Genomic DNA, 23,767 nt, shown 5'->3' on the forward strand with positions numbered 1-23,767 from the left:
TTTGGTGATTTTTGAATCCATTTGATAATTTTTAAATATTTTTTCGAACTACAATATTTAAATTGATGTAAATTGAATTTGAACTAATAGTGCATGAAATAATGACATTTGTTTTGTTGAAGCATGTTAACTTTTTTGTATATGCAATAGACTCATAAATTGGTTCATATTAAATTTTGGTTATTTTTCAGATTTGTTTCGTAGTTTTTAATTTTTTGCCAAATGTAAAGAATTAGTTCATATAAATTGAAATATAGCTAATAGTGATTGAAATAATGGAATATTTTTCGTTAAAGCATGAGTAAGAATTGTTGTGTGAATTTGGTAATGAAATTTTCCATTATTTGAATAAATTTGTGAAATTTTGAATTTTATTCAAATAAATTTCTCAAAACAAATTCAGAAAGGTGACTTTGCCGAGTGCTATTCCGCGGCACTCGGCAAAACCGGGCTATGCCGAGTGTGGTGTCAGGGCACTCGGTAAAAGGTGACTTTGCCGAGTGCAAGATCGGGGCACTCGACAAAGTCACGAATACTTAGCAAGGCAGGCACCCACACACGCACACAGACACATGCATGCCCGCTGCCTCCTCGACGCTGCCCACCCCCGCCGCCGCCCGCGCTGCCTCCCCGCCCCCGCCACCGGAGCCCGGCAGCGGCGTCCCCGGGGCCCGTGGAGCCCGCACCCACGGCCGACCCCGACCCCGCCTCCCCACCCGCGGTGTCGCCCGCGCCGCATCCCCACCCGCGCCACCGGAGCCCGGCAGCGGCGTCCCCGGGGCGGCTAACGGCGGCCGTGCCCGCCCCCGGAGGCCGCGCCCGCCCCCGATGCCGCCTCCCCGCCCTCGCCCCGAAGCCTGCGCCTGCGTGAGCCGCACCTGCCACCGGAGCTCGGCAGTGTCGTCCCCGGGAAGCTCACGGCGGCCGCGTCCTCCCCCGGAGCTCGCTCCCGTGCCCGTGTCCGAGCCCGGCGCCGCCAGTGCCCCCGACCCTGCCTGCGATGCCCGCCCCTGCCCCGGAGCCTACGCCCGCGGCCCTGCTCTTGGCTCCCGGCGCCCGACCCCGAAGCCCCGGCCCCGACCCCCGGCGCGGCTCCCGGAGTGCGTCCCGGCCGGCGGCGGACAGCCATGCCTCGGTGCTCGGCTGCTGTTGACGGCCGCCGCGGCTGTCCCCGCCCCAATGCGCCCGTGCCGGCCCTTGGCGTCCGCCTGCGACGTGCTCGGCGAAAAGCTTGAACCGCGAGTCCACGCCAAGCCGGCCACGCCTACACCGCCGACCCTCTGTAAGCACCACCACCATCCTCATGCATGTTAATTAATGTTCTTAGGTCATGTAACCTAGTTTGGTGTCTCCCGTTTGGAAGAGATACAGTTGAAGATATGCAGATCTTTGCATATCTATAACTGTATCTTTTCCGAATTGTCCATGTTTTTTGGACAGCCCGAGGATGTGTACATATGGTTAGTTTTCATGGTCCACTCCTATCCGAGACAGAGTCTCAGCATCACCTCCCCGTTGTTCTCCGAATACACAATCTCCCTTCCGGGACGTGTATCTGGAGAACAGCGGGGAGGTGCTGCCGAAATTATGTCTCGGATGGTAGTGGATCATGAAAACTGAACGTATCTACGCATCCTCGGGTGGTATTATGACCTACCTTCACCTATTTGAATGTAGGGACAACATGTAGATGCATTTGATTTTTATTGTACTCACTCCGGTCTAGAGGATGGATGACCGTCATTGGATGTACACGGGCCGTCCAAGTCAGGCTAGCATGACCGATGAATGGATTCGGAAGACCAACGATTTTTCGGAAGCCGCATGGAGTCAGGCTGAAGGATCGAGTATCTTGTGGTGTCCATGCAATAGTTGTGGAAATAAGAAACAGAGAACGAAAAAGGTTATGGGCCAACATCTTTGCAAGTATAAATTTACGCCAGACTATACCCGGTGGACCTTTCATGGTGAAGCCCACCGTATGAGGGAGGAGGTCGTGAGGCAATGCATCGATGATTGTTCTAATGAGTGGATCTCTAGCCTAGACAAGGCCTCACCCTCGATCATTTGAAGTTGTTGGAGTTGTGAGGTGTCACTGGTTAAACAGACAGTGGTGACTGGTTTAGCCGACGCCCTATGCCTTTTTGACATAACAGCAAATAACGGCTATGAGTGGATCTCTAGCTTATACAAGGCCTCACCCTGGATTGTGAGAAGTCACATCCTGATTGATAATCTTTGCATGCTTAACTGGCTAGTGTAAATTAGTTTTTATTCTTGCCATTTTTAAGTTAATCTCTATGCATGCTTATTTAGGGTTTCATAGAGATAGCTTTGCTTTTTTTTGTGCAAGTTTTTCTTTGCTTGATTTTACGTGTTGCTTCTGCTGTGTCTTAAGATTTTCTAATTGTTTCTAGGATGAGCGTATCACCAGTTGACTCGGATCATCTTAGTGATTAGAAGAGAGCTTTTGGGCAGTGAATTGGAGTCGGCTTCACTACTACAGAAATGATTTTCAGCAACGCCCTTTTTTTCAGGGGCGGGTCTAAATGTGAAAATTCACGCGAACCAAAAGTGAGAAACAGATTTGGTAAAAATTGACGGGAAACAAATTTGAAATTTTAAAAATGAGGGGGCGGGAACCAATTTCTAGGGGGCGGGTTGTGCCACAAGTCGCCCCCTGAAAATACATTTACAGGGGCGGCTCAAGGAATCAGCCGCCCCTGAAAATCTGTTTCCAGGGGCAGTTGATGCCTTGACCTGCCCCTAAAAATTCAATTACACGGGCGGGCCCTTTACCCGCCCCTAGAAAACTGGATTTGTAGCTGCGAGAGACAGGGGCGGGTATCGCGCCCGCCCTGCAAATGCTATTCTACCCGCCCCTAAAAACCTTTTCTATAGTAGTGCTTTTCCGAGAGGTTTTTTTAAGGCTCCCATCCATCTCCCTCTGATCGCCTGTTATGGTTCCACAACTTGGATAGCACATATCACCTAACATTGCACTGGCATTCATCAGTAAGGAAATACTTAATTCTTTACGATAAAGCATGAAGAGAAATCGAACTAATTAATATACATCGGGGCGGGCATCCCTTATTGCGTACATCTAACGACATATTTAGTTGCAATGCTGTATGTTGAGTTGGAAAGTTAGATCGAATCCAGTAGTATTATTGTAGTGATTAAAGCTTCTTCAGGATATTCCATGTCCTTAATTATCAACTAACTTCTTTAAAAGAAAACGAGAGACAAAAAGACTCTTAAGCATGTGTACAGAAGTGATCACCGTAAGTCACTATACTCACTATAGTAACAATCACAAGTGACGACTCTCTTGGAACAAGATGAGATGCAGCAAAAGTTGGTTAAGTGTGTCTACTTCTGTCGTCTGATCATATAGGCTACGGCACGCAGATGACAGTAATTAATGTTGTTCTTGACTATGCTAAAACATAAGGAATCCTGCTATTACAGTAGTCCTTTTATGTGTATATGACATAAGGAACATACTAATCAAGCAAAATGCGTATGTTGTTTAAAATCTGAGCTTCTGCATGAAGAGAGAATAAGAAGCATCTGTTACATGATAACATGAACATACATTTGGCTTCTTTAACACATGTTTTGCCGTCAAGATTGGTCCTGGTGACCAAGTTATTAGTTGTGCCAGGAGTACGAGGAAATTGCTCTTTTGTCCACGGGGACCACATTGTGATCTTCCTTTTTCTTTTTGAGAGTAAAAAAGTAGTGAGCAACCTGCCTGCTGCTTCATTCAAACTAAAGAACTGAATCCCTTTTAATTTTGTATGACATAACAGAAAGCGAAAGCAGTTGCTGAGTGCGTGTGAGAGATCGAGAAGGAAAAAAGTGGTTCGAGAAGGAGAATAGATGCTATTTTACAAAAAAAAAAGGAATTTTAGATTTTGCTGGCAAACAGATAAAACAGATATCTTTATCATTGATTTTAGTAATAGAGTTATCAGAATACTGGAAAAGTGGCTCACTCCATACAAAAATTCAGAGAAGTGAAGGACATGTATACATAGTCACCCACCAAAAACTTGTGAGCGTGGCAGTTTCAACACCAAGATAGCATGAACATCAAAGCTTTCCTCGATGGAATACTACACCGATTGTTTGAGCTAGCATGTTATCTGTCTAGAAATAAAACTTCATTTTTTTAAACCGAATCCAAATTCACTAATATACATGCAGGAAGATGAAACAACGAAATAATAATTTGCCCGCTCAATGCAAAACAATGCAAGTATAGCATAAAAGATATTCTCCGGATCAAAATAACAATATGCCATGCATGGCCCCAGTCCCGCTATATATGAATGACCAGGCCAGTATGTAGGGGAAAGCTTCCAACATGAGAATTGGGATGCTGCTTTGCATTGGCAAGCTCAACACTCTCATGGCGGACCACCTACTCCACATCCCTCCCTCCAACGATCTCAAGCTCAGAGCTCAGCGCCAGCCACCAACCAAGGCCCTCCTCAAGATCCTCAGGATCAGGCGCCTCGTCCGTGCCTTCGTCTCCAAGCACGTCGTCGGCCGTGTCGCCGCGGCGATGGATGGCGCGAGGGCGGTGCTCCTCGACCTTCTAAGCAAGAAGGCCGGCGCCGTCGAGCTGTCGAGGAAGATCGTCAAGCGGAAGCGGAGGGGCAGGGACAAGGATCCGCCCTGCATTTGCGGTGGCTGTGTCGAAGTGCACCTCAACCTGCTCCCACCATCATGGTCGTCGTCGTCCTCGTCGTGGCCGGAGACGACGGCCGTACCGGAGCCGCATGAGGCTGTGCTACACTACTATTCCTACTACGACCCGACCTGGAACACGGTGATCCCTGCCGAGCTGCAGCTGCAACCGATTGCCAGGTATCTTGAGTGGCATGACGAAGAGCGTCAAATGGAAGACGACGATGATGACAAGGAGGACGGTGATAGTTGCCACGAGATCGACAACCTAGCGGAGAGGTTCATCGCGAGGTGTCATGAGAGGTTCATGCTGGAGAAGCAGGAGTCATACCGGAGGTACCAGGAGATGCTGGCCAGAAGCTTGTAGAGTACTAATTTGAGATAATGCATGCATGGCAAGTCGTTGGTGTACTTCTTTTTTATCAGTCCGTAGTACAGAGCTTTTTCTTAGGAAGGATGTCATTTGCAAGAATTGGTGAATCAATTCAGCCTGTTGTTGTCTCCAGTAAAAAGGAATTGTTATTACAGCCGGCATTCTTTCTGATATTTTTTAAACATAGTATGGAAGCACTATGAGCATTTTTGGATAGGCTCGAGTACTGACAAAACCTTGAGATTCACGAGAACACTATGGACGTCTCATTACTACTGGTCACATCGCTTACCACTAATTAAAATAAGAATACCGTTAATTTCTATAAAAAATCATGAAAAATGGAATTAGTCAATTCGAATACTACTCAAACCTAGATTCTCCTTTAAGAAGTATAGCCAACTGAGCTACATTTCATTTCTTTTAAAACTAGTTTCTTGGCTTGAACTAGTTTTAGTTGTAAAACTAAAGTATGAGTGTTGTGAAAGACAATAAATTTGTCTTCTACTAGAGAAAGTAATTATCATAAGTTTTTATCAGAACATCAAACTAATGAAATTAGGTTCTGTTTGGCAGCACTCCCTCCGCTCCCCTCCGCTGCCCAACATCAAAAACACCGCCAGCTTCTCCTGTGGAGCCAGTGAAATCAATTCGTATTTTTCTACATACGGTGAGAAGCAGAAAAAACCTGCTCCTCCCGGATCCCAATCTGCTCTACTCATCTCCATTGTTCAGTGACCTGAAACATAGTTTTCCAATGGCGGTTTTGCCTAAAATGGCTTCCCAGAACTTCAACATTCAAAACCGGAGGTGGCTGCTTCAAAATCAACTGAACACTGGCGGTGGAAACCCAAGAGTATGCTAAAATTTCTCCAACTAATAGAATGCTTGTTTCCAAAGAACCGAAAAGAACTTCATCTCCCTCCTCCAAAGTGCAAAGAAATTGAATGGCAAGATCAACCCATTTTGGTAATGTTTCCAAACTTCAATCCAAGCCACGGGTTTTCCAAACATTGGCAAAATCAACATCCACACCAATCTTTTCCAGCAACTCGTGGTTGAAGATTTTGGTGTGGGCAAACTTGCGATTCTTCGTGATGTTGTACGCTTGCATTTCACGTTCACCCTAGATGTTGATGTAGTTCTCGTACTCCTCCATTCATTCAGCTTGTTGCGCGTGTGCTTGGGACCCGGTTTGCTAGTTTTATGCTTCTTCAGGCTCTCCCACCGGATTAGGCGCGCATCTCCAACTCGAGCCCGGTGCCTTCGTGAATGTCCCCACGACCCCTAAAACAAGAACTTGAACACAAAGTGCAGAGGAAGATGAATCTTGAAGGCAAGCAAGTGCAGCTCGGATTGGGGGTAGTGAGAAGAGGTGCCCTGCCTCGGCTTTTATAGGAGGGCTTCACCTGTGTTTCGGCTCAACCAGGGGTCAGCGGACCCCTGCATGGCACCAAACCTTTACAGGTTTTGCTGCCAGCATTTGAATATGTCGGCTGCAAAGGCCAAAACACGTGATTGCTTGCAGGAATAGGCCGGTGCAGACCTAAGCACGGCCCCAATGAATCAAGATAAGTCTATGAGCCTAATTCACTCATTCGTTAGCTTCCAAAAGTGTTTGACTAAAAATTCTGCTCGATGATGAATTTGTATTAAAGTCCAAATTAAAATAAAGATAGGGATGAAAGTGCAAAATTTGAAACAAGGTTTATGTGAAAAGTATGCCAATGAACAAGCAAAAAAATCAAATTGAAAATCTGAAAGTTCAAACATGCATTCAAAGGAATAAAATATGGGATAACTACCGGCAAGGGCTCAAAATTTAAAGTTCGTTAAGAGAGACATTTTTATCCGGTGAATGAGAATTCTATACTCTGTAGTGTCGTAGCACATTCAATCCTGGCCATTGAGGAACATGACCTCGAGATGGGAGAAATAAAAAAAGAATGATGCATCGAGTAAAATAAAATGAGCCGGTTCAGAGGGGAAGAGCTGGACAGTGCATAGGAATCCGTTCCGCATAACCAGATTAAAGAAACATACTCCACCCCAGCACATATAGGAGTATTCTGGACCACTCGTTTGAAATCAAAACAATTGCTGTTGGGGGACGATGCTCTCTCGAGGTCTGCTGCTCTTTCCATGGCGGATCCGTATCCAGAAGCGCGTGACCCCGGAGGAAACGATGCTGTGGAGAGCACCGACGTCTAGATCCAGAAGCGCATGACCCCAGAGGACTTTGGGGTGCCGTGGAAGCAAGGTTAGTGGCTTTCAAAGTTTAATTCTTCTTCTTCTTCGTTGCGATGCTGAATCCACTTTGACAACTGCTTCTGTTCTTCGCTGGTGACCAGCCGTTCAGGGACCAGGGGTGTCTCCTACCCTTGACTTGAGGTGGAATATTTGAGTACAGGCTCATCTAGGTTTGTGTTTCTTGCCATTCAGAGTTGCACGTACGCACAATTTTGAATGTGTTTGAGAATTTTCTGAGCCCATTCCCTTTCTCTCTCACTTTTTGTTCAGTTTGGTTGGATCCCGCGGATTTCCAAACAATATGAAATCAATGGACCTCAATCGTTGCGCAGATAGTGGGCAAAGCATGAGGTTTGATACTTGTCTGCATTTTTAACATGTATTTTGTACTCATCTAGTACTGATTTTGGTTTGTTAGTTTCTGAATCTTTTTCCACATTGTGTTCGGCATCAAACAGGAACAGTGACATGGGGAGTGCATGCCTAGCTGATGGGAGTTTGAGCATTTCGTCAAGGTGAAATGGTTATTTCTTTCTGATTAGGGTGGGGCGGTCTTTCCCCACCCGGCCGAGTTTTTATTTCTTTCTGATTAGGCAATCAATAATTTCTTTTTTCTCTCCATAGAGCTTGCTTTGATCAATGTTTGTTACGTTGGCATGTGGGTTGTTCGCATATTAGTATGAGCCGTCCAATAAAATTCAATGGGTTTGGCTGCTGTGTGGATGATGGTAGCCTGCTTGATGATAATAGCTTGGTCAGGTAATCTTGAAAAAAAAAGGGGAAATCCCTAGTGAACACTTTTTGTGGAGTCATTACTGGAAAATGGATTATGTACTAAAGTGTTGCAAAAAAAAATCAAAACAGGGGGTCTTTTGGATGGAGATGCGGTGTCTGTAAGCTGGAACAGGTAAGAATCTACCTGCCAAACTGGTTGCGGTGCACATAGTGTTGTGCAGGCTTAGCCCATATGTTATTGTTGGGTGGATTTTGTTTTGCACAGTTCCAATAATGCAAATCAAAATATGAATGATGACATTGCTGAATCAAGACTGTATGAGGTGAGGGATCAAGGTGGAAACAATGTCAATCCTGGGGCCATTCAAAGGTGTGTGTTGTACTTCATCATGGTTGGTTAACAATGTTTCATTGTTCAGTTAAAGCAAAATTTATTCAGTTAAGCATGTATTTGGTTTACTATTTTTCAGATTAAACTGTAAAGAAAATATTGTGATTGATCTGAACATTGTGCCTACTCAAAGCTCGGAGGTTTTCGAACCAGAATATCAGACCAATGAAGATCTAAGTATTGTTGGTGAATCAATTGTACAAGTGCCTGAACCATCTCGTACTGCTGTTGGCTGAAAAAAAAAGGTAGCTATCAGCTTGTTTTCTGGTTTTGGATAATTATTGAGCATACACTAACATAAATATAAAAATGTGGTTATTGACATTTATAAGTTTACTTACTCGTTAAATTATTTAATATTCATTCATTCCAACAATGTGCAGAAACACGGCAACCAACAGACCTGACCACCGGCAACCAACATAAAAATGTAGAGCGAGCGCACTGCAGCAGGCGTTGATGAAGTTTGCAGATAGGACAACATATTACATTATCAATCCCGCAGTAGGAACTGAATTTGATGATCTACAGAAAGCATACGAATATTACAACCTGTACTCATGGGAGTGTGGTTTTGGCATACGGAAAGGGGAAAACGGTACTCTAATAACCGTGTAAATAGGAAACTACCAGATGATGAAAGATATCAGCTTGGTCAAGAATTCAATTGCAGTTGCGGGGTAAGTGCCACTATTGGAAGCTCCAGAAATATTGACCTTGTATATGTGAGAAATGAGAATAAGCAGAATTTGTTAAATCTTTTGTAGGGAAAGCCAGGAGATAATTTGAAGACAACTTCCAGCAAGACAGAATGCCCGACATTGCTATGGCTAAGCAGAACAGGTAACAATGGATGGGTTGTAGTAGCACATGTTTCCGAGCATAACCATGCCCTCTCAAACTCTTACGGAGAAAAAAAGCAATGGCCATCACATTACCACTTGGACAAGTACACCAAAGAGCTAGTTAGGATGTTGAGGGAAAATAATGTTGGAATAACTAAGCTTTACAGTATATTGGGAAATTTCTTTGGTTCAATGGAAAAGGTGCCAACAACAAAACGATCATTGAAGAACTTGTGTCAGAAAATTAACCGTGAGTAAGCTGAGGATGACATAAAGAAGACATTAGATTTGTTTAGTGAGTTAAGGAAATCTGATCCTGGTTTCATGTTTAGTGTTGATCCTGATGAAGATGGTAGAATCAAAACTCTGTTATGGACAAATGGTCGTAGCAGGATGCAGTGTGAGCATTTTGGAGATTTAATAACATTTGACACTACTTACAAGACAAATCTGTATGGGATGCCATTTGGGCTATTTGTAGGAGTCAACAATCATTTCCAGAGTGTACTTTTTGGTGGGGTGCTGATGACAGATGAGAAAATAGATAGTTTCAAGTGGGTATTCAGAGAGTTTGTTAATCTTATGGGTGGCAAAACACCAGCGACTGTGCTAACAGGTTAGTAGTTAGCTTTGCATGTTCATGATGTACAAAAAATATATTGGAGCTTCTCTAAATGGTAACTGTATTTACTATGCAGATCAATGCCGGGCGATGGAGGTAGCAATCGCTGAAGAATGGAAAGACACTATCCATCGATGGAGCAAGTGGCATGTCTTGCGACGAGTTAGAGAATGTGTTGGACCTAAGTATGCACAGATACGTGAATTCCGTGATGAATTTCATAAGATGCTCAATGAAATGTTGACAATTGATGAATTTGAAAAAGCTTGGCAGCAATTGTTAATTAAATATGGGTTGACAACTAACCCTTTCCTTCAACAAGTGTATGAGACACGACACATGTGGGTTAAGAGTTACTTCAAAGGTGTGTTTTGTGCTAGAATGACAAGCACACAACGTAGTGAGAGTGCAAATCACATGTTGAAGAACCTGGTTCAGCCTAATTGCCCTCTTCATCAGTTTATTCAGCAGTATAATAAGTTGCAATACATCCGTGATGAAGAAGAGAATTACTAAGAAAAAAATCAAGACTGGTATGTGTTGCTAATCTCAGAACCAGATTTCATTTTATTACAGTTTTGTAGTTCTTCTAAGAATCAGATTATATATGGATAAAATTGATTAGTGGCCATGGATTGCAGAACAAGAAATGCAAGAAGACTGGAGGGCCGCTAGTGATGGAGGCCCACCAGATTTACACACCAAATGTATTCAATCTATTTTGTGAATTGAAGGAGTCTGAATTCTACAAAGCAATAGAACAAATTCCAGGTGAAGAGTATGTTACTGAGCATTATGAGCTTTGTCGCGTACAGCGTTGGTGCAAAGGATCTTACAAAGTGAGAATTTCATCTGGTGGTAGTAAATATGATTGTGAGTGTGGACTCTTTGAACATTTTGGTTTACCATGTAGCCATATCTTACGGGTAAGCATCTATCCATATTTTAGTATGAAAATAAGTTTGTTGTTGAGTTGTTAATTGTTAGCTCTTTTATGTAGGTTCTGATCAGCACAGGGGTGCAAAAAATTCCTGAGAGTCTGGTGATGAAGAGATGGACTAAGAAAGCAAGACTTGATACAGCAGGACACCTTGCTGAATACAGAAAAGAAAATCCAGCTATACAATCGTTGACTTACCGTCATTCATCTCTTATGGTTAGGGTCCTTCAATTTGTTGAGATGGGAGACAACAATGTGGAGAGCTATAAGATGGCTATGGACATTATTGAGTCAGGCATAACAGCACTATATAAGTAAGGTGAAGGATGGAATGGGTTTGGGTCATGCACAAGAAGCAGAAACAGAAGATGTAGATAATGTGAAATTTGATAATTTCCCACAAAGAGTGCCAAGGAAGAAAAATGAGCGTGGTAGGCCAACAAATAAGAGGGACAAACCAGCTTATGAAGTTGGAAGCAAACATCCCTGATTTTGCAGCATTTGCAAGAGTGACAGCCACACTAAGCAAAGTTGTCCAGATCGGGATCCAGCAACAAAAAAGCCGAGGAGGCCACCAACATGTACGGGTTGCGGCCTGTTTGGTCATAAAATCCAGAAATGTAAAGGCAATGCACAGGAGCCCGCTGTTGTTGCCAACATATTCGTGTAGAAGCGGCACCGAAATATTGATGCTCATTTTATTGTGGTACTTTGTGTACTTGTAGTGATCTTGCGAGTATTTGATGTTGAACTGGTACATGACCATTTCGTGTGTATATAAGATGATGCTCTATGTTGAACTCGTACATGAATATTTTGTGTGTACATATAAGATGATGCTCTATGTTGCTTATGTTGGTTATAAAATTGTCTTTTTGTGCACTCTAACAATGTGAAAAACCAGATCTGTATCTCAGGTTATTTTCCATAGTTATAAAAACTCTGCAGAACAACACTCTAAAAAAAGAAGAATAGATGTACTAGTACCTGAGAGGTTGCATAGTTTTTATATTCTAATTTCAGGTCGTAGTGTTGTTGGTTCACCAAGATTTGGAGGAAGAGAGAGGAAGTGGGTGAGAATGAATCTAATAAAATTTGAGGGAAATTAATGTTCCCTTCACGTGATACAGGAAAATAAAAAGAGTTGCTGGGAGCTGATCTGCTGGATATATGAACGATCGAGATCAATGTTGTGCCATGTAGAAACAATATGTGCATCATCAAGAACATATCTAGTGTTTCAAGTGGTTTAGGTGTTACTCCCTCCGTCTACTTTTGATAGATATATTTTAAAAACTCAAATGTTCAAAAACAATAGCTATATTTGCTATTGGCATGGGCTATGATAACAAATAGTAGTACTGGAAACAAGGAGTTCCAGTTAAAATATTGGAAGACCAACAAAAAATTATATGTTGTATTTATTAGATTGATAATCCAACTTGGTGCCCTTGGTCATTGTGTATATGAAAATATATCAATCAAAACTGTACAAAAATACTAAAGGAAGCAATCATCTATGTGTATGCAAAATTATAGCTTGGATAAAAATTTGTGCAAGCAGAAATCAATAAAAGAAATGAGCACTAAATAGTTTTGGGTGCACATATCTGATCCACAACCCGCAACTATTTAAGTGCATATTTCTCCTTGCATAAAATTTTGTTCAAGCTCAACTTTTGCATGCACATAAATGATTGCGTCCTCAATGAATTCATATTTTTATTATAATTTTACATGCACCCGTTTAGGTGCTACTGTGTTTGGGATACGATAATGCCTAACCCGCTTGTAACACCAGATATATTCCCGTGCATCATCAGCTCAAGTTGTAAATAGGTGAACAAGTCCATCGCCTTATGTATATAAAAATTTGTGCAAGAAGAAATTAATAAAAGAAATGAGCACCAAATAGTTTCAGGTGCACATATATGATCTACAACCCGCAACTATTTAAGTGCATATTTCTCCTTGCATCAAATTTTATTCAAGCTCAACTTTTGCATGCACATAAATAATTGCGTCCTCTATCAATTCATATTTTTATTATAATTTTACATGCACCGGTTTAGGTGCTACCGTGTTTGGGATACGATAATGCCTAACCCGCTTGAAACACCAGATATATTATCGTGCATCATCAGCTCAAGTTGTAAATAGGTGCACAAGTCCATCACCTCATGTATATACTCCCTCCGTATATAAAAAGGAAGTACTTTTGAGTTTATCTTAAGTCAAATATTTTAAACTTTGGCTATAAATTTTTTTTTGTTAAATTTGAAAATATGAAAGTGATGTAATTATATTCATCCTGAAATGTAATTTCGTAAAAGTATATACTGATTATGTTTTATAAATGTTTTGTAGAAAAAAGATAGCGGTGAAAGTTATTTTTGAGACCATGTCGATGTTTAAAACGACTTTTCTTTATCAACCTGGAGAGTACGTGCACTAAAGTGTGTGCATTACCATTATTGAACCAGTTTTTGAGAATGTTGTCACGTGCACCTGAAAAGAATATTTAGCCATTTCTACTCACGATCCGCATCTTATTCAGAAGAATGATGCATGAAGAAAAATAACCAATTTTCTACGCACAAAAATATATGCATCATGTAGATTGAGCAATATAATATGTGCTATGCGCAAGAACATGTATATCCTTGGCTACTCGATATTTTTCACATTGAACACACACAAATATATGTGCATCTCTACTTTTTTTACGCCAAAAATATGTACTCGTATACCATTATGGATCGGAAAATGTAATTTTTTTCTGTGTGCACAAACAAATTTTGTAATAAAAAAGAATATTTTGTAATCTACGAAATCGTGTACACTGGTCCCTGTCCGTCTTAGGGTATAAAGAAATATGTTCATTTAGATAGTTTAATTATTTATCTAGTAAACTAACATTTTAATCAATGTAGTGGTGGAACAAGACTGCAAGTTGGGTACGCCACTGTCCATCTACATTACAACAATTAACCATGTCCGCATATCATCTGTCTACGTACTGTGCGAAGGTGGCTGTCCACATAATTTTTTTAGTAGTTACCGTTTCCAATGTATGGGCCCCAGCGGCATACAGTTGCAGCTTTAAGTCAAATCAGCCGGAAGCTGAACCGCCTTGTCTCACCGCCTTTGAATAAAAAAATCAAAATACATCTCCCATGCGGATACACGTGGTAAGTCTTCACACATCTTCATGCGAGAGGGACGGTCCGGATAGAACGTGTTGCAGCTCAAGCGAGTAATTTATCCATCAGCTTTAATCTTGAGTGATATAAAAAAATATTCACTTTTGATGGAATTTTTTCTAATACTTATTTTGATATTCAATGAATGAATCTCACTTTGATGTGATGTTTCTAGGACTTGTGATGTCACTTGCTCTTCTTGAACGACGCCAAAAATGTTTTTAGTCTCGATCATGACCTTGAGGAGTGGATTGATTTCTACTATTGGAATTAATTGAATCACGATTATGTGTGAAACGACCCGGGTTTCCGAGAGGAGAATTCGAATCCCTGTATTGTCGTGATAGTCCCTGGATCAGTAGCTATCATATACATAACTCATTTCAGATAGTAAATCAGTTCATACTCACTTAAAAGAGGTTCAAACATGGATTTAATTATTATAAAATCCATAGGACTTACAGTACGAAACTTTTATTACAAGCCCATTGGGCTAAACTGGAACAAACAGAAAACGATAGCGGTAGCTGATCTTCAGTCCATCCTTCATCTCGAACTTCATCTCCACAGCAGCACTTGAGCGTAGCACGGGCTTCTAAGCATCAGTCGTACCATCCGTCGATGTTGACGTCGAACTCCTGATCGGATCCTGCATCTTGTCAAACTATCGCCAAGGACGGGATAGGTTCACGTCACCATCCGTATGCAAGCTTTTAAGTGGATGCAAATGTATAAAAAGTAGCCAATGGATAGGCTGGGGTTTCCTATGCAAGCATATACATATATCTCCATACACATCTCTCACCCATCCCAGGTCGGTGCAGGAACCCCCTCTCCCTGCACCTCAACTGACTCCACAGGGGGAAGTGGACTATAGGGAGGTAGAAATCTCAGGGAAACTACTCTAGATGAGGTAACAGAAGAGCAGGAATGTACATGACTGCGTACGCGGCTATATGTATAGTTTTCACGCTGCAGGGGTTGTACACCTGTACCCATTCGGGCTGCAAAGACGGCCATCACCATCTTGAGACACAGCCCACAACCATGACTCCCTAGCTATGACAGTACCATCCTGCATTCTTGGGGAGGGATACATTCGCCGCAACGAATGTTACCGGGGCTGTGGATCTCTAACTTGGCCTGGCTTCGAGAATCTCGGAGAGTAGGGTCGAAGAACTCAACCGGGCCCGACGCACCCCGACTTGGGCGTGCGCGGTCTACCCTCTCCTGGAGACAAGGGTTGAAACACTCGACCGGGCCCGACGCACCCCTATTTGGGCGTGCACGGCCTAGACTCTCCGTAAACACATCTACAGTCATAATACCGCACAAATTAGAAATGGCTGGAACCCCTACCCATTCGGGGGTAAGTGGTGCGTACGATAAAGTCCCACAAATCATAGTTACTGCATATGTACATAAGAGCCAGGGCAAGTATCTTCTCTCACGCAGTCCTCCGCAAAGGTCTGCAAAAGGCACCCATAACAGGTATTGCCTCTCCTTGGGCAACCACACAGGTACACCCCTCCTCGTACCGCACCCGCCGCATGTGCTCCTTGGGATGTGCCCCCTCACAACCCCGGCCAATAGCTTGCCCCCACTAAAAGCCCTATCTCTGGCTCCTCACAAGTGGGTCTCATGCATGCCAAGACTATCATATCATGGAATCCCATACCCTATCACTCTCATAGTAGCCAAAGCATTCAAAAATCAATCAAGGTATAATAGGGATGCAAGGAATACGGTAAGCAAGTAGGCCATGCAGGCTTATCTCTCTCTCTCTCTCTCTCTCACACACACACACACAAAAGTATAGCGATAGCAATTCTAGCAAGCAATGCCTAATAGGTATTCAAGTCAAAGATGGGCGTGAACCTGGTGACTCTTTGTGGTCTTCTTGAGTCCTGGAGGGCTTCTCGTAGTCCGAGACGTCCTCCTGGGTCTTCTGGGTGTCCGAGGCGCCGATCTTCTCTTTAGCAGCAGGACCTATTCATAATTACGAATTACTATAGGGGCCCAAGTGTAAGAATGCACAAAACTACTCAAATAAGATCCAACTCACAACAAAACCTACTCTAACATATAAATTATGATTTTAGAAGAATTATGAAACTGGTTTCATAATTTTCGGAGCTCCGGTTGATTTATTATGGATTTCTGAAGCTTAAAACAATTTTTGGAATTAATAAAAAGTTTTCGGAAAAAGAAAAACATACAGTCAGCCATGTGGCAGTCTCTGGGCACGCCACATGTCATGCTGACGTCAGCACGGGTCAGCTGATACTAACGTCAGCGTTGACCTGGTCAACATTGACCAAGTCAACAGTCATCGGGTCCATGGCTAGGTCAGCGGGGTCCACCAGTCAGTCTCACGGGAGAGAATGACATGTGGTCCCCGCGTGCAGGGTTTTAAAAGAAAAAGAAAAAGAAAAAGAAAAAGAAAAGGGGTTAACAGGTTAACGGGCCGAAAGGAAAGACTGGGTTGGCTCGGCTTGGCCCAACAAGAACGGCTCGGGACTTGGCTTCTTGGTCCGACGGCTTGGTCCATCCTCCTCTTCTCTTCTTCTTTTCCCCCTCCTTTCCTCCTCTTCTTTCACTGACGAACCAGGTCCGCATGGTCATGTCTCTCCTCTGCCTGGCTGGTCCCATGCGTCGGCGTCAGCTGGATCTTCTGCGGCGGCTTCCTGATCCGGTGAACTCGGGCTCGTGTGACCGGTGGTGTGCGTGTCCTAGGTGTCCATGGTAGCGACAATGAGGTCCGACGGTGACGGGGCGACGGCGGGTTCCAGCTCCGGCGAAGAAGACGTCTGGGCTAGGTCGAGGACAAGCGGCTCGGTTTGGCGTGGCCATGGCCAGGCAAAGGCGAAGGCGGCGGCGGCTTGGACGGCATGCGCGCAGGGCAAGGCCCGGCACAGCACGATCCACGACAATGGCGGCACGAGGGTCGACGGTGAGGCCAAGGCGTTGCCCTGGGGCAACTCCGGATCGCGCGCGCGAGCGCCTGGGAAGCCAGGGTTGCGGCGGCAGGACAAGGCTACAGTAGAGCGGAGCCAAGGGCGACACGACGTGGCAAGACGGGTCCAGGAAGGGTCTCGGAACGGTGTAGCAGAGCGGGCGTGTGCGCGCGGCTAGGCGGCGAGCTCTACTATGGTTCAGGGCAGGCCAAGGTCGAGGCTTGGCCACGGCGCTCACGGAACTCCGGCGAGGCCGGGCTGCGGCGAACTGGGCAGAAGGGTAGAGTGGACCGGGCGGAACGGCTAGAGCACATGGTGACTTGGTGGTGTGTGTGTGTCCGCGGGCGGTCTGGACAGCCAGAACCACGGGGCGGGGTCGGCGAGGACAGGATGAAGAGGCAGCGGTGAGGCCAAGGCGGCTTGTGCAGGGCGGTCTCATGCGCGCGCCAGATGCGACCATGGCGAGGCCGTGGCGCGGTGGAACGGCGACGCGCGTGCGGGCGCATGCCAAAGGGCGTGGTGCTCGTGGTGCCGGCGCGGTCTCAAGGTGATGAGGCTGTGCACAGATTCACGTGCGCGTGAGGTGCTCGGCAAATTGCTGTAGTGGCACCGGCGTGTGGCTTGTGTGCGGGTCACGGCGGCTCAGGCGAGGTCGAACGCGGCGGGGACATGGCGCGTTCGCGTGGCCGCCACGCGTGGCAAGCCAAGGAAAGGCAGAGAAGGCGGCGCTAGCAACGGCATGAACGCGCGCGGTGCGCGCAGCGAGCGGGGCTGCGGCAGGGCCAAGGGCAACTCGAGGTGAGGTCTTGGCAGTCGGGTTCGCGCTCAACGCGGTCGTGGCGAGGCCACGGTGCGCCGGCGGTGGACATGGCACGCATGTGAGAGCCCCAGCATGGCAGGACCGCGACGGCGGCAAGGGTGAGGTCGGAACATGGAAAGGTCGCAGCGGTGGCCTGGTTCAGTGCATGGCGAATGGGCTCGAGCACGCGCGGGGTCTGGGCAAGCCCAGAGCCACGACGTGCTCGCGACGCACGCGCGCGGAGCACCTGTGTTCCGGGCCCACGGCGGCGACGCGGCGGAAGAAAAAGACAGTGGGTCTACGCGGCGGGGCGTCGAGCTCCTGCAGACAAGGCGTGATAGGGACCTATGGCTCTTCCACGGGGGTTCGTCAGCTTAAACATAGTGGCCGGATAGCAAGGGAAGGAGACGAGGAGCGGCAGATGGTGGCCTACCGGTAGGGCTGATGACGATGGTGCTCAGCGCCGTGAAGAGGTGAGGCCGGTCGGGTCGGAGCAGTGTCGTGCCGCGCTGCTTCGCCGACCGGGTCGTACGGGGGTGCCGGCGGGAAGGTGCTCCGGCGGTGGTGCGGTGTCGTGGTGCTGGCGTGTTGCTCCTCCTCCATGTGCTGGCTTCTTCTTGGTTCCTCCTTCGATCGGCGTGGCGGCGGCGCCAGGCTCTTCGCCTTCCCGCTCCTCTTCCACTCCTCCTAGCTTCTTCTCCCTTTCTCTCCTTCTGCTCCTCCTCCTCAGCTTCTTCCCTTCTTGGCCCTCTTCCTCTCTGTTCTGCTCGTGGCGGTAGCAAGGGGAAAAATCCCCGGGCTCTAGGGTTTGGGCCACAACCGATTGGGGTTTTATAGGAGCTTGGCTAGGGTTTGGAGCTCGCAGCGGGCCCGGACGCCGAGGGAGCGGCGCTGATGGGACGGGAGCGGCGCGGATGCATGTGGCACGCATCCGAGGCTTCTCCGCCCCGAATTTGGGTTCGCACGTGAGGGTGGTGGCCGACAGCGGGCAGTCGTGGACGTCAGCGGGGCAGGGCACGGTCGGCGCAAGACGCGGCAGGAGGCGCGGCGGTGGCATCCGTGTGAGGGAAAATACGTGGGGGAGAAGAAGAACAGGGGAGGGCGGCGTGTGGCTGACGAGTGGGGCGAGTTCATCAGCCGCTGTGGGGAAAACGACGCGGTGGTGGTGAGCTGGGCTGGCGAGGCGGTAGCGGGCCGACGTAATGGGCCACGCAGGCTGGCGAGTGAAGCAGATCGGGCTAGAAGCGATAGCAAGCCGATTGGGCTGGCGTCGGGGTAACGGGCCGGCTGGGAAGAAGGGATCCTAGGTGGGTTGGGTTGGCAGGCCAGATTAGGTGGGGTTTGGGCTAGCTGGCCTGTTAGTAGTTAGGGAGGTTAAGTTAGCATTTGTATTTTATTTGAATGACCTTTTCAAATAAAATACCACACAATCTAACACAAAAGAAATTTAAATCAAATGGAAACAAGGTAGATCCAATAACTCCAAATAAAATTCAAATATTTCACTCTAGCATTAGTGTCCTTATATTTAATTAGTTTTTATTTTCTAGGAATTGAGAGAGGTTTTGAAGACAACCTTACATTATCCTAACTAATTACACAATCACACAAAAAGTTTTTGAAAACTCGTATTTTTGGAGTATATAACATTCCGTAAAATTTACAGGATGTTACAATGTGGCTGATGGTCCAGTCATCGTGTAATGAGACAATTGTGGCTGATCCTACGCTGCTGGTAATGAGACAATTGTGGTAGAAAATAAATTTGAAAAGGGAACATATCTGTCCAAATGATTTGTTAGAATTTTGTTATTTTTATATCTTACAAACGAAGTCGAGTTTGGACAGGATATTTTACAAGGTTGTGTATCATTATATCATCTATATGTGTGTTTTTTTGGTGAATTTAGATGACTTTTTTGCCGTAGTTTGCACGGATTTTCACAAAGGTTGTAGTTTTCACCAGATATGTATCATTATATCATCTATATGTATGTTGCATTTAGGACCGGTTCCATTGCCAAGAGTTGAGGAAGAATGTTGCAGATTTTTGAGGAAGAATTATGTGAGATCACTCTTTTCTCAAGATCGATTCGGATTTGTGGTGAAGTCTTTGACAAATATGAATCAGCCACAAACTATCTTGTTTTCACAGTAAGAGAAAACAATGGGGTTGTCTAGCATCAGTGCAAAAAAAAGCTTTTTGGTATTTCTTATAAGCACAGATAAATTCACAAGTGCACGGAACACCTTTGTAATATTTTACTCTTAAGTATGGCGCTGTATTCTATGGAAACCAACTCTCTTGTGCAAACTTTGGAAACTCTAATCAAGGCCACAGGATTCTCATCCGAGTGCTAGGGGCAGAGGTGGGTTATTTTAGCACTCAACCCCCCCATCTCATCCTAATTGCAACTTTCGCAAATAACCCCCCGCCTGGAGGGCTCTACCCCACGCCTGGAGGGCGCGCGCCAATGGCGGGTCATGCGCGACGGGGCCGCGCGGGATCGCCCGGGAGTGTCCGACGGGGTCTGAAGGGGGAGCACTCGGGAGGGTCTGCAGGGGAGTGTGACGGGAAGGCGGCCACTGGTCGTCGCCGCCAGTCAACCAGCCCCTCCAAACCCTACCGCCCTACCAGTTGCTGAGTTCGCATTACCTTTTTGAGATCCAGAAGGGTGAAAGGAGATAAGGCTAGGGGCATTACTATCTTTTCCTTTAAGAGTTTTTTCTTTCTCATTTTATTCTTCCATTTAATCCTAGTAAATCAAATGTGTCACATACTAGGGGCAAATGGCGGCTGCTTCATTTCAAAATGACAAGGGTAAAATCATAAAAGAAGATGTAAAGTCACCATTGTGCTTTGAAGTTGGGGTAGAAACGCTTTTTCTCCAAAAGAAAAATTCAACTTCGGGTAGTGCCGGCACGACACGGTATGACTAAGGCTTCATGCTAGTTTGTGCCGTGCCGGTGCCGTGCCCGTTTGGCTATCCATACCGGCCGGGGACTAATGCCTCTGTTTAGTCCCGGGAAAGTACGATAGGCTAAAGAGGAAGCCCATTTCAAAAGGACGATAGGCTATAGGATCCGAATGGTTGAAAGTTTGACCCTGAGAAATATTAAACATAGAGACGCTTGCACAATTAATCCATAGTCCACTACACATACTTATAAAATTATTACAAGAGCCAGAAAAGGCATTGTGGAACGAAATTAAGCTAGATCTCACATAAACTTGGCTAATTCTGCAAGGAAAGCGTCCGTGTGCTCCTCCGTGACTAAGGCCGACAGCACACTGACCCCATCCCTCCCACTGGACAGAAAGCCCTGCGCGGACGGCGCTGGTGGCATATGTTTCCCGGAGGTCGTCACCCGCGCCGGCCTCCCGCTCCCCAAATCGACCCGGTCGAAGCCAAGATTCCGCCACGATGACACCATCATGGCATGGTACGCAGGCACCTTGCACAGCTCGTGCTGACCCGTGGTCATCCTCAGCCCGCCAGGTATCTGCTCCTTGGCGTGCTTGATCGCCATGATTACATCCTTGACGTCCCCGTCCGGCACCGCGCTGCTAGTAGCCACGACGAGCTGATCGATGATGCAGTTGCCGTAGTAGCCTTCCTTGGCACCGACGTGCTTGCGCACATCGGCGACGAACATGAGCAGGATTGGGGTCTCCGGATCGAGCCTGATTGCTCGCGTCCGGCACCGCCACAGGACAGCGAGGACCGCCTCGAACGTGGTGCACGGCTGGCCATGGAATCTGCCGCTGAAGTCAGTTCTGATCTGGTCAATCGATTTCAGGGGGATGGTGATGTCCAGAGTGGCGAGATCGCCGTTCATTGGATCGAGGATCAGGTGCTCCGCATCCAGGACCGAGGGAGGGAGGGTCGGGAGCGAACCGTCCCACCTGACCGGAGCGACCGACGGCGATGGCAACCCGCCAGCGAGCTCGCCGACGGCCTGCAACAACTGGGCCATCCCGACGCCGTCGGCGATGCCGTGGTTCCAGGTCACCCCGAGGACGAGACCGCCGCACGAGAATTCGGTCACCTGCATCATCAGCAAAGGGTCACGGGGGCCACAAGCCGTGGCTGGGTAGTGGACGACAAGCTCATCGAGCAGCTTCCTCGCGTCCGGCGATCGGTCGAAGCAGATAACTTCCTTCAGGGCTTGACAGGTGGATGCAGCTACAAATGTCACGCCCTCGTTGTTGCACTCGATGTAGACGTCGTCGTCGCCGCCGCCGCCTCCGCTTCCTCCTCCTGCAATGATCCGACCAGCAATAGGGTAGTAATGGGCCAGTGCTCGGGACAGGGCAGCCTGTATGGTCCCGGCAGCGTTGTGGATTGGATGCTCGAACATGAGCAACGATGTTTCCGGCACATTGTTCAGACTCTTGTCGAAAGACGAGAGTTTTATGGTGCCCCTCATCGTCACCTGCTCCGGCGATGGCCTGACCACCACGGGTGAGGACTTCCTCACCACTAGGCTCATTGTCTCCTATGTCTCTAGTATTGATGCACAAACTCTTGGCGGATATTGGCCACTAGCTTCCGTTGTTTATATAGTGGTGGGAGAAGCTATACAATAATGTGCAAAAGTCAAACATCTTGAATTAGCTATGGATCGGAGATTCGTGCTCATATAGAATACTCCCTTTATCTTAGAGCATTATATAGCATCCGGGGCTGGCCCCATCTCACAGCTTCTAAATAATGCATCCAATAGGAAGAGCCTCCATATTTCAGTCCCATCCATCTAGCAAGAGACTATTGAGTGAGGCCCACGGATGGAGGGCTCCCTATAGACACCCCATGCCTAGAGGTGGAAGGGGAGATTTGGAGGTCTCCCTAATTTGGAGACTCAAGTAGAGGACTGCTGGAGTTGTTCTTCTTGACTTCACATTTCAAATTTGGGATAGAGGCTTGATAGAAGGTCTGCTAAAGTTGCTCTTATAATATACTCCCACCGTCTCTAAATAAGTATTATTTTAGCATTCAAATTTTGACGCACAAAGAGTCATTTTAGCTTGTGATGAGATTTTATTACTTTTCTAGTTCCAATGCATCTCCATTCATTGAGGATCCAAAAAAACTAAATAAATAAAAATATTTTTAATCAAAGTTGTTAGAAGTAATTAGGGTAACAAAGTCATTTTTTAGGATGAGTAATGTGTCTTAAATTCTCTACACACTTATTTTAGGACGAAGGGAGTAGCCATTTTTAAACTTTTTTAGAGGGATTAAAATTAGAGAGTAAAAATCTATATTACCCTATTTTAGTTACCATGCACTAATTAAGTGAATAATTATGACTTTCCTATTTAACTTGTATGCAGATCAAACTGCCATAATTAATTTGCATTCAAGGAGGAGCATTTTAGACCTTGTATATAAAAAAATACATTCTGGAAGCTATATTATGAGACAAAATTTAAATGGTAGAAGTAGCTATATTTGGAGATGGGGAGTTTTTGGAAACTTTTGTTTTAGTACTCATACATGTTAATATGTTCAAACATTTTAAATGACAACCGGCATGTGTACTTATTAATTAAACCGAGCCTGTTTATTTATGATGATCTCCGTTCACTACTCCAGCGCCCCCTCACTGTCATTTCAAAGCCATCACACCGGTTCGGGAGGGCGTTGAATTTAAGTCCACAGTGATGAAAGGCCCATCACTGGCGGTACTGCTCTTCCCACAAAACACAAAAAAGAAAAAAAACATGGCGAATGCGCCCCGCTTCCACGCTGGCCTGTCGCGCCACCCGTGCCACGCGCCGCACCATCGCTCCGCCCCTTTGGCTGTCACCATGCCCCTTCAGCTGTGCCACCATGCTCACAAGCACTTCCGTGCCTCCGCATAGCTGGCCGAGCCTCCGTTGCTCGGCTTACCGCATGGCTCATCGTGCCTCATAGCTCACATGGGGAGGGGAAGCTCTATGCCAC

At 46.1% G+C, this 23,767-nt stretch overlaps 4 protein-coding genes across 11 annotated transcripts; 3 read left to right on the forward strand and 1 right to left on the reverse strand.

The window, feature by feature from the left end:
- Nucleotides 1-576: 576 nt before the first annotated feature.
- Nucleotides 577-1,314, forward strand: LOC120695244 (basic proline-rich protein-like). Its single transcript, XM_039978536.1, has one exon. The coding sequence runs from the start codon at nt 577-579 to the stop codon at nt 1,312-1,314; it is 738 nt and encodes a 245-aa protein (XP_039834470.1).
- Nucleotides 1,315-4,375: 3,061 nt separating this feature from the next.
- On the forward strand, nt 4,376-5,068 carry LOC120695245. The gene has a single exon (XM_039978537.1). It carries the CDS (start codon nt 4,376-4,378, stop codon nt 5,066-5,068), a length of 693 nt encoding a protein of 230 aa, XP_039834471.1.
- Nucleotides 5,069-7,074: 2,006 nt separating this feature from the next.
- Nucleotides 7,075-11,710, forward strand: LOC120674289. Of its 8 annotated transcripts, none has more exons than XR_005675045.1 (13): nt 7,091-7,334; nt 7,426-7,494; nt 7,595-7,675; nt 7,783-7,839; nt 7,949-8,083; nt 8,189-8,231; nt 8,325-8,429; nt 8,530-8,695; nt 8,834-9,130; nt 9,218-9,911; nt 9,994-10,450; nt 10,559-10,843; nt 10,918-11,710. XR_005675045.1 is itself a non-coding variant. In XM_039955453.1 (8 exons), the coding sequence occupies exons 3-8, from the start codon at nt 7,626-7,628 to the stop codon at nt 8,684-8,686; spliced, it is 546 nt and encodes a 181-aa protein (XP_039811387.1). In that variant the 5' UTR covers nt 7,075-7,334; nt 7,426-7,494; nt 7,595-7,625; the 3' UTR covers nt 8,687-8,694. The 8 variants fall into 8 exon arrangements, 1 of the variants encoding a protein (XP_039811387.1); XR_005675043.1 differs by having other exon boundaries at nt 7,092-7,334; nt 8,003-8,083; XR_005675044.1 differs by having other exon boundaries at nt 7,090-7,334; nt 8,189-8,429.
- A 9,328-nt stretch (nt 11,711-21,038) lies between these two features.
- LOC120695246 (acyl transferase 15-like) lies at nt 21,039-22,310 on the reverse strand. The gene has a single exon (XM_039978538.1). The coding sequence runs from the start codon at nt 22,308-22,310 to the stop codon at nt 21,039-21,041; it is 1,272 nt and encodes a 423-aa protein (XP_039834472.1).
- Nucleotides 22,311-23,767: the final 1,457 nt, after the last annotated feature.

This window comes from Panicum virgatum, chromosome 2K (genome assembly GCF_016808335.1).
Source record: "Panicum virgatum strain AP13 chromosome 2K, P.virgatum_v5, whole genome shotgun sequence".
NCBI lineage: Eukaryota > Viridiplantae > Streptophyta > Magnoliopsida > Poales > Poaceae > Panicum > Panicum virgatum.

What these genes read in the sequence shown, in the direction of transcription:
- LOC120695245 (XM_039978537.1), top strand. Translation starts at nt 4,376, where the DNA reads ATGAGAATTGGGATGCTGCTTTGCATTGGCAAGCTCAACACTCTCATG.
- LOC120695244 (XM_039978536.1), top strand. Translation starts at nt 577, where the DNA reads ATGCCCGCTGCCTCCTCGACGCTGCCCACCCCCGCCGCCGCCCGCGCT.
- LOC120674289 (XM_039955453.1), top strand. Translation starts at nt 7,626, where the DNA reads ATGAAATCAATGGACCTCAATCGTTGCGCAGATAGTGGGCAAAGCATG. An exon ending in GATGATAATAGCTTGGTCAG is followed by an intron (nt 8,084 to 8,189) that starts GTAATCTTGAAA and finishes AATCAAAACAGG; the next exon opens with GGGTCTTTTGGATGGAGATG. An exon ending in GTGTCTGTAAGCTGGAACAG is followed by an intron (nt 8,232 to 8,324) that starts GTAAGAATCTAC and finishes TGTTTTGCACAG; the next exon opens with TTCCAATAATGCAAATCAAA.
- LOC120695246 (XM_039978538.1), bottom strand. Translation starts at nt 22,310, where the DNA reads ATGAGCCTAGTGGTGAGGAAGTCCTCACCCGTGGTGGTCAGGCCATCG.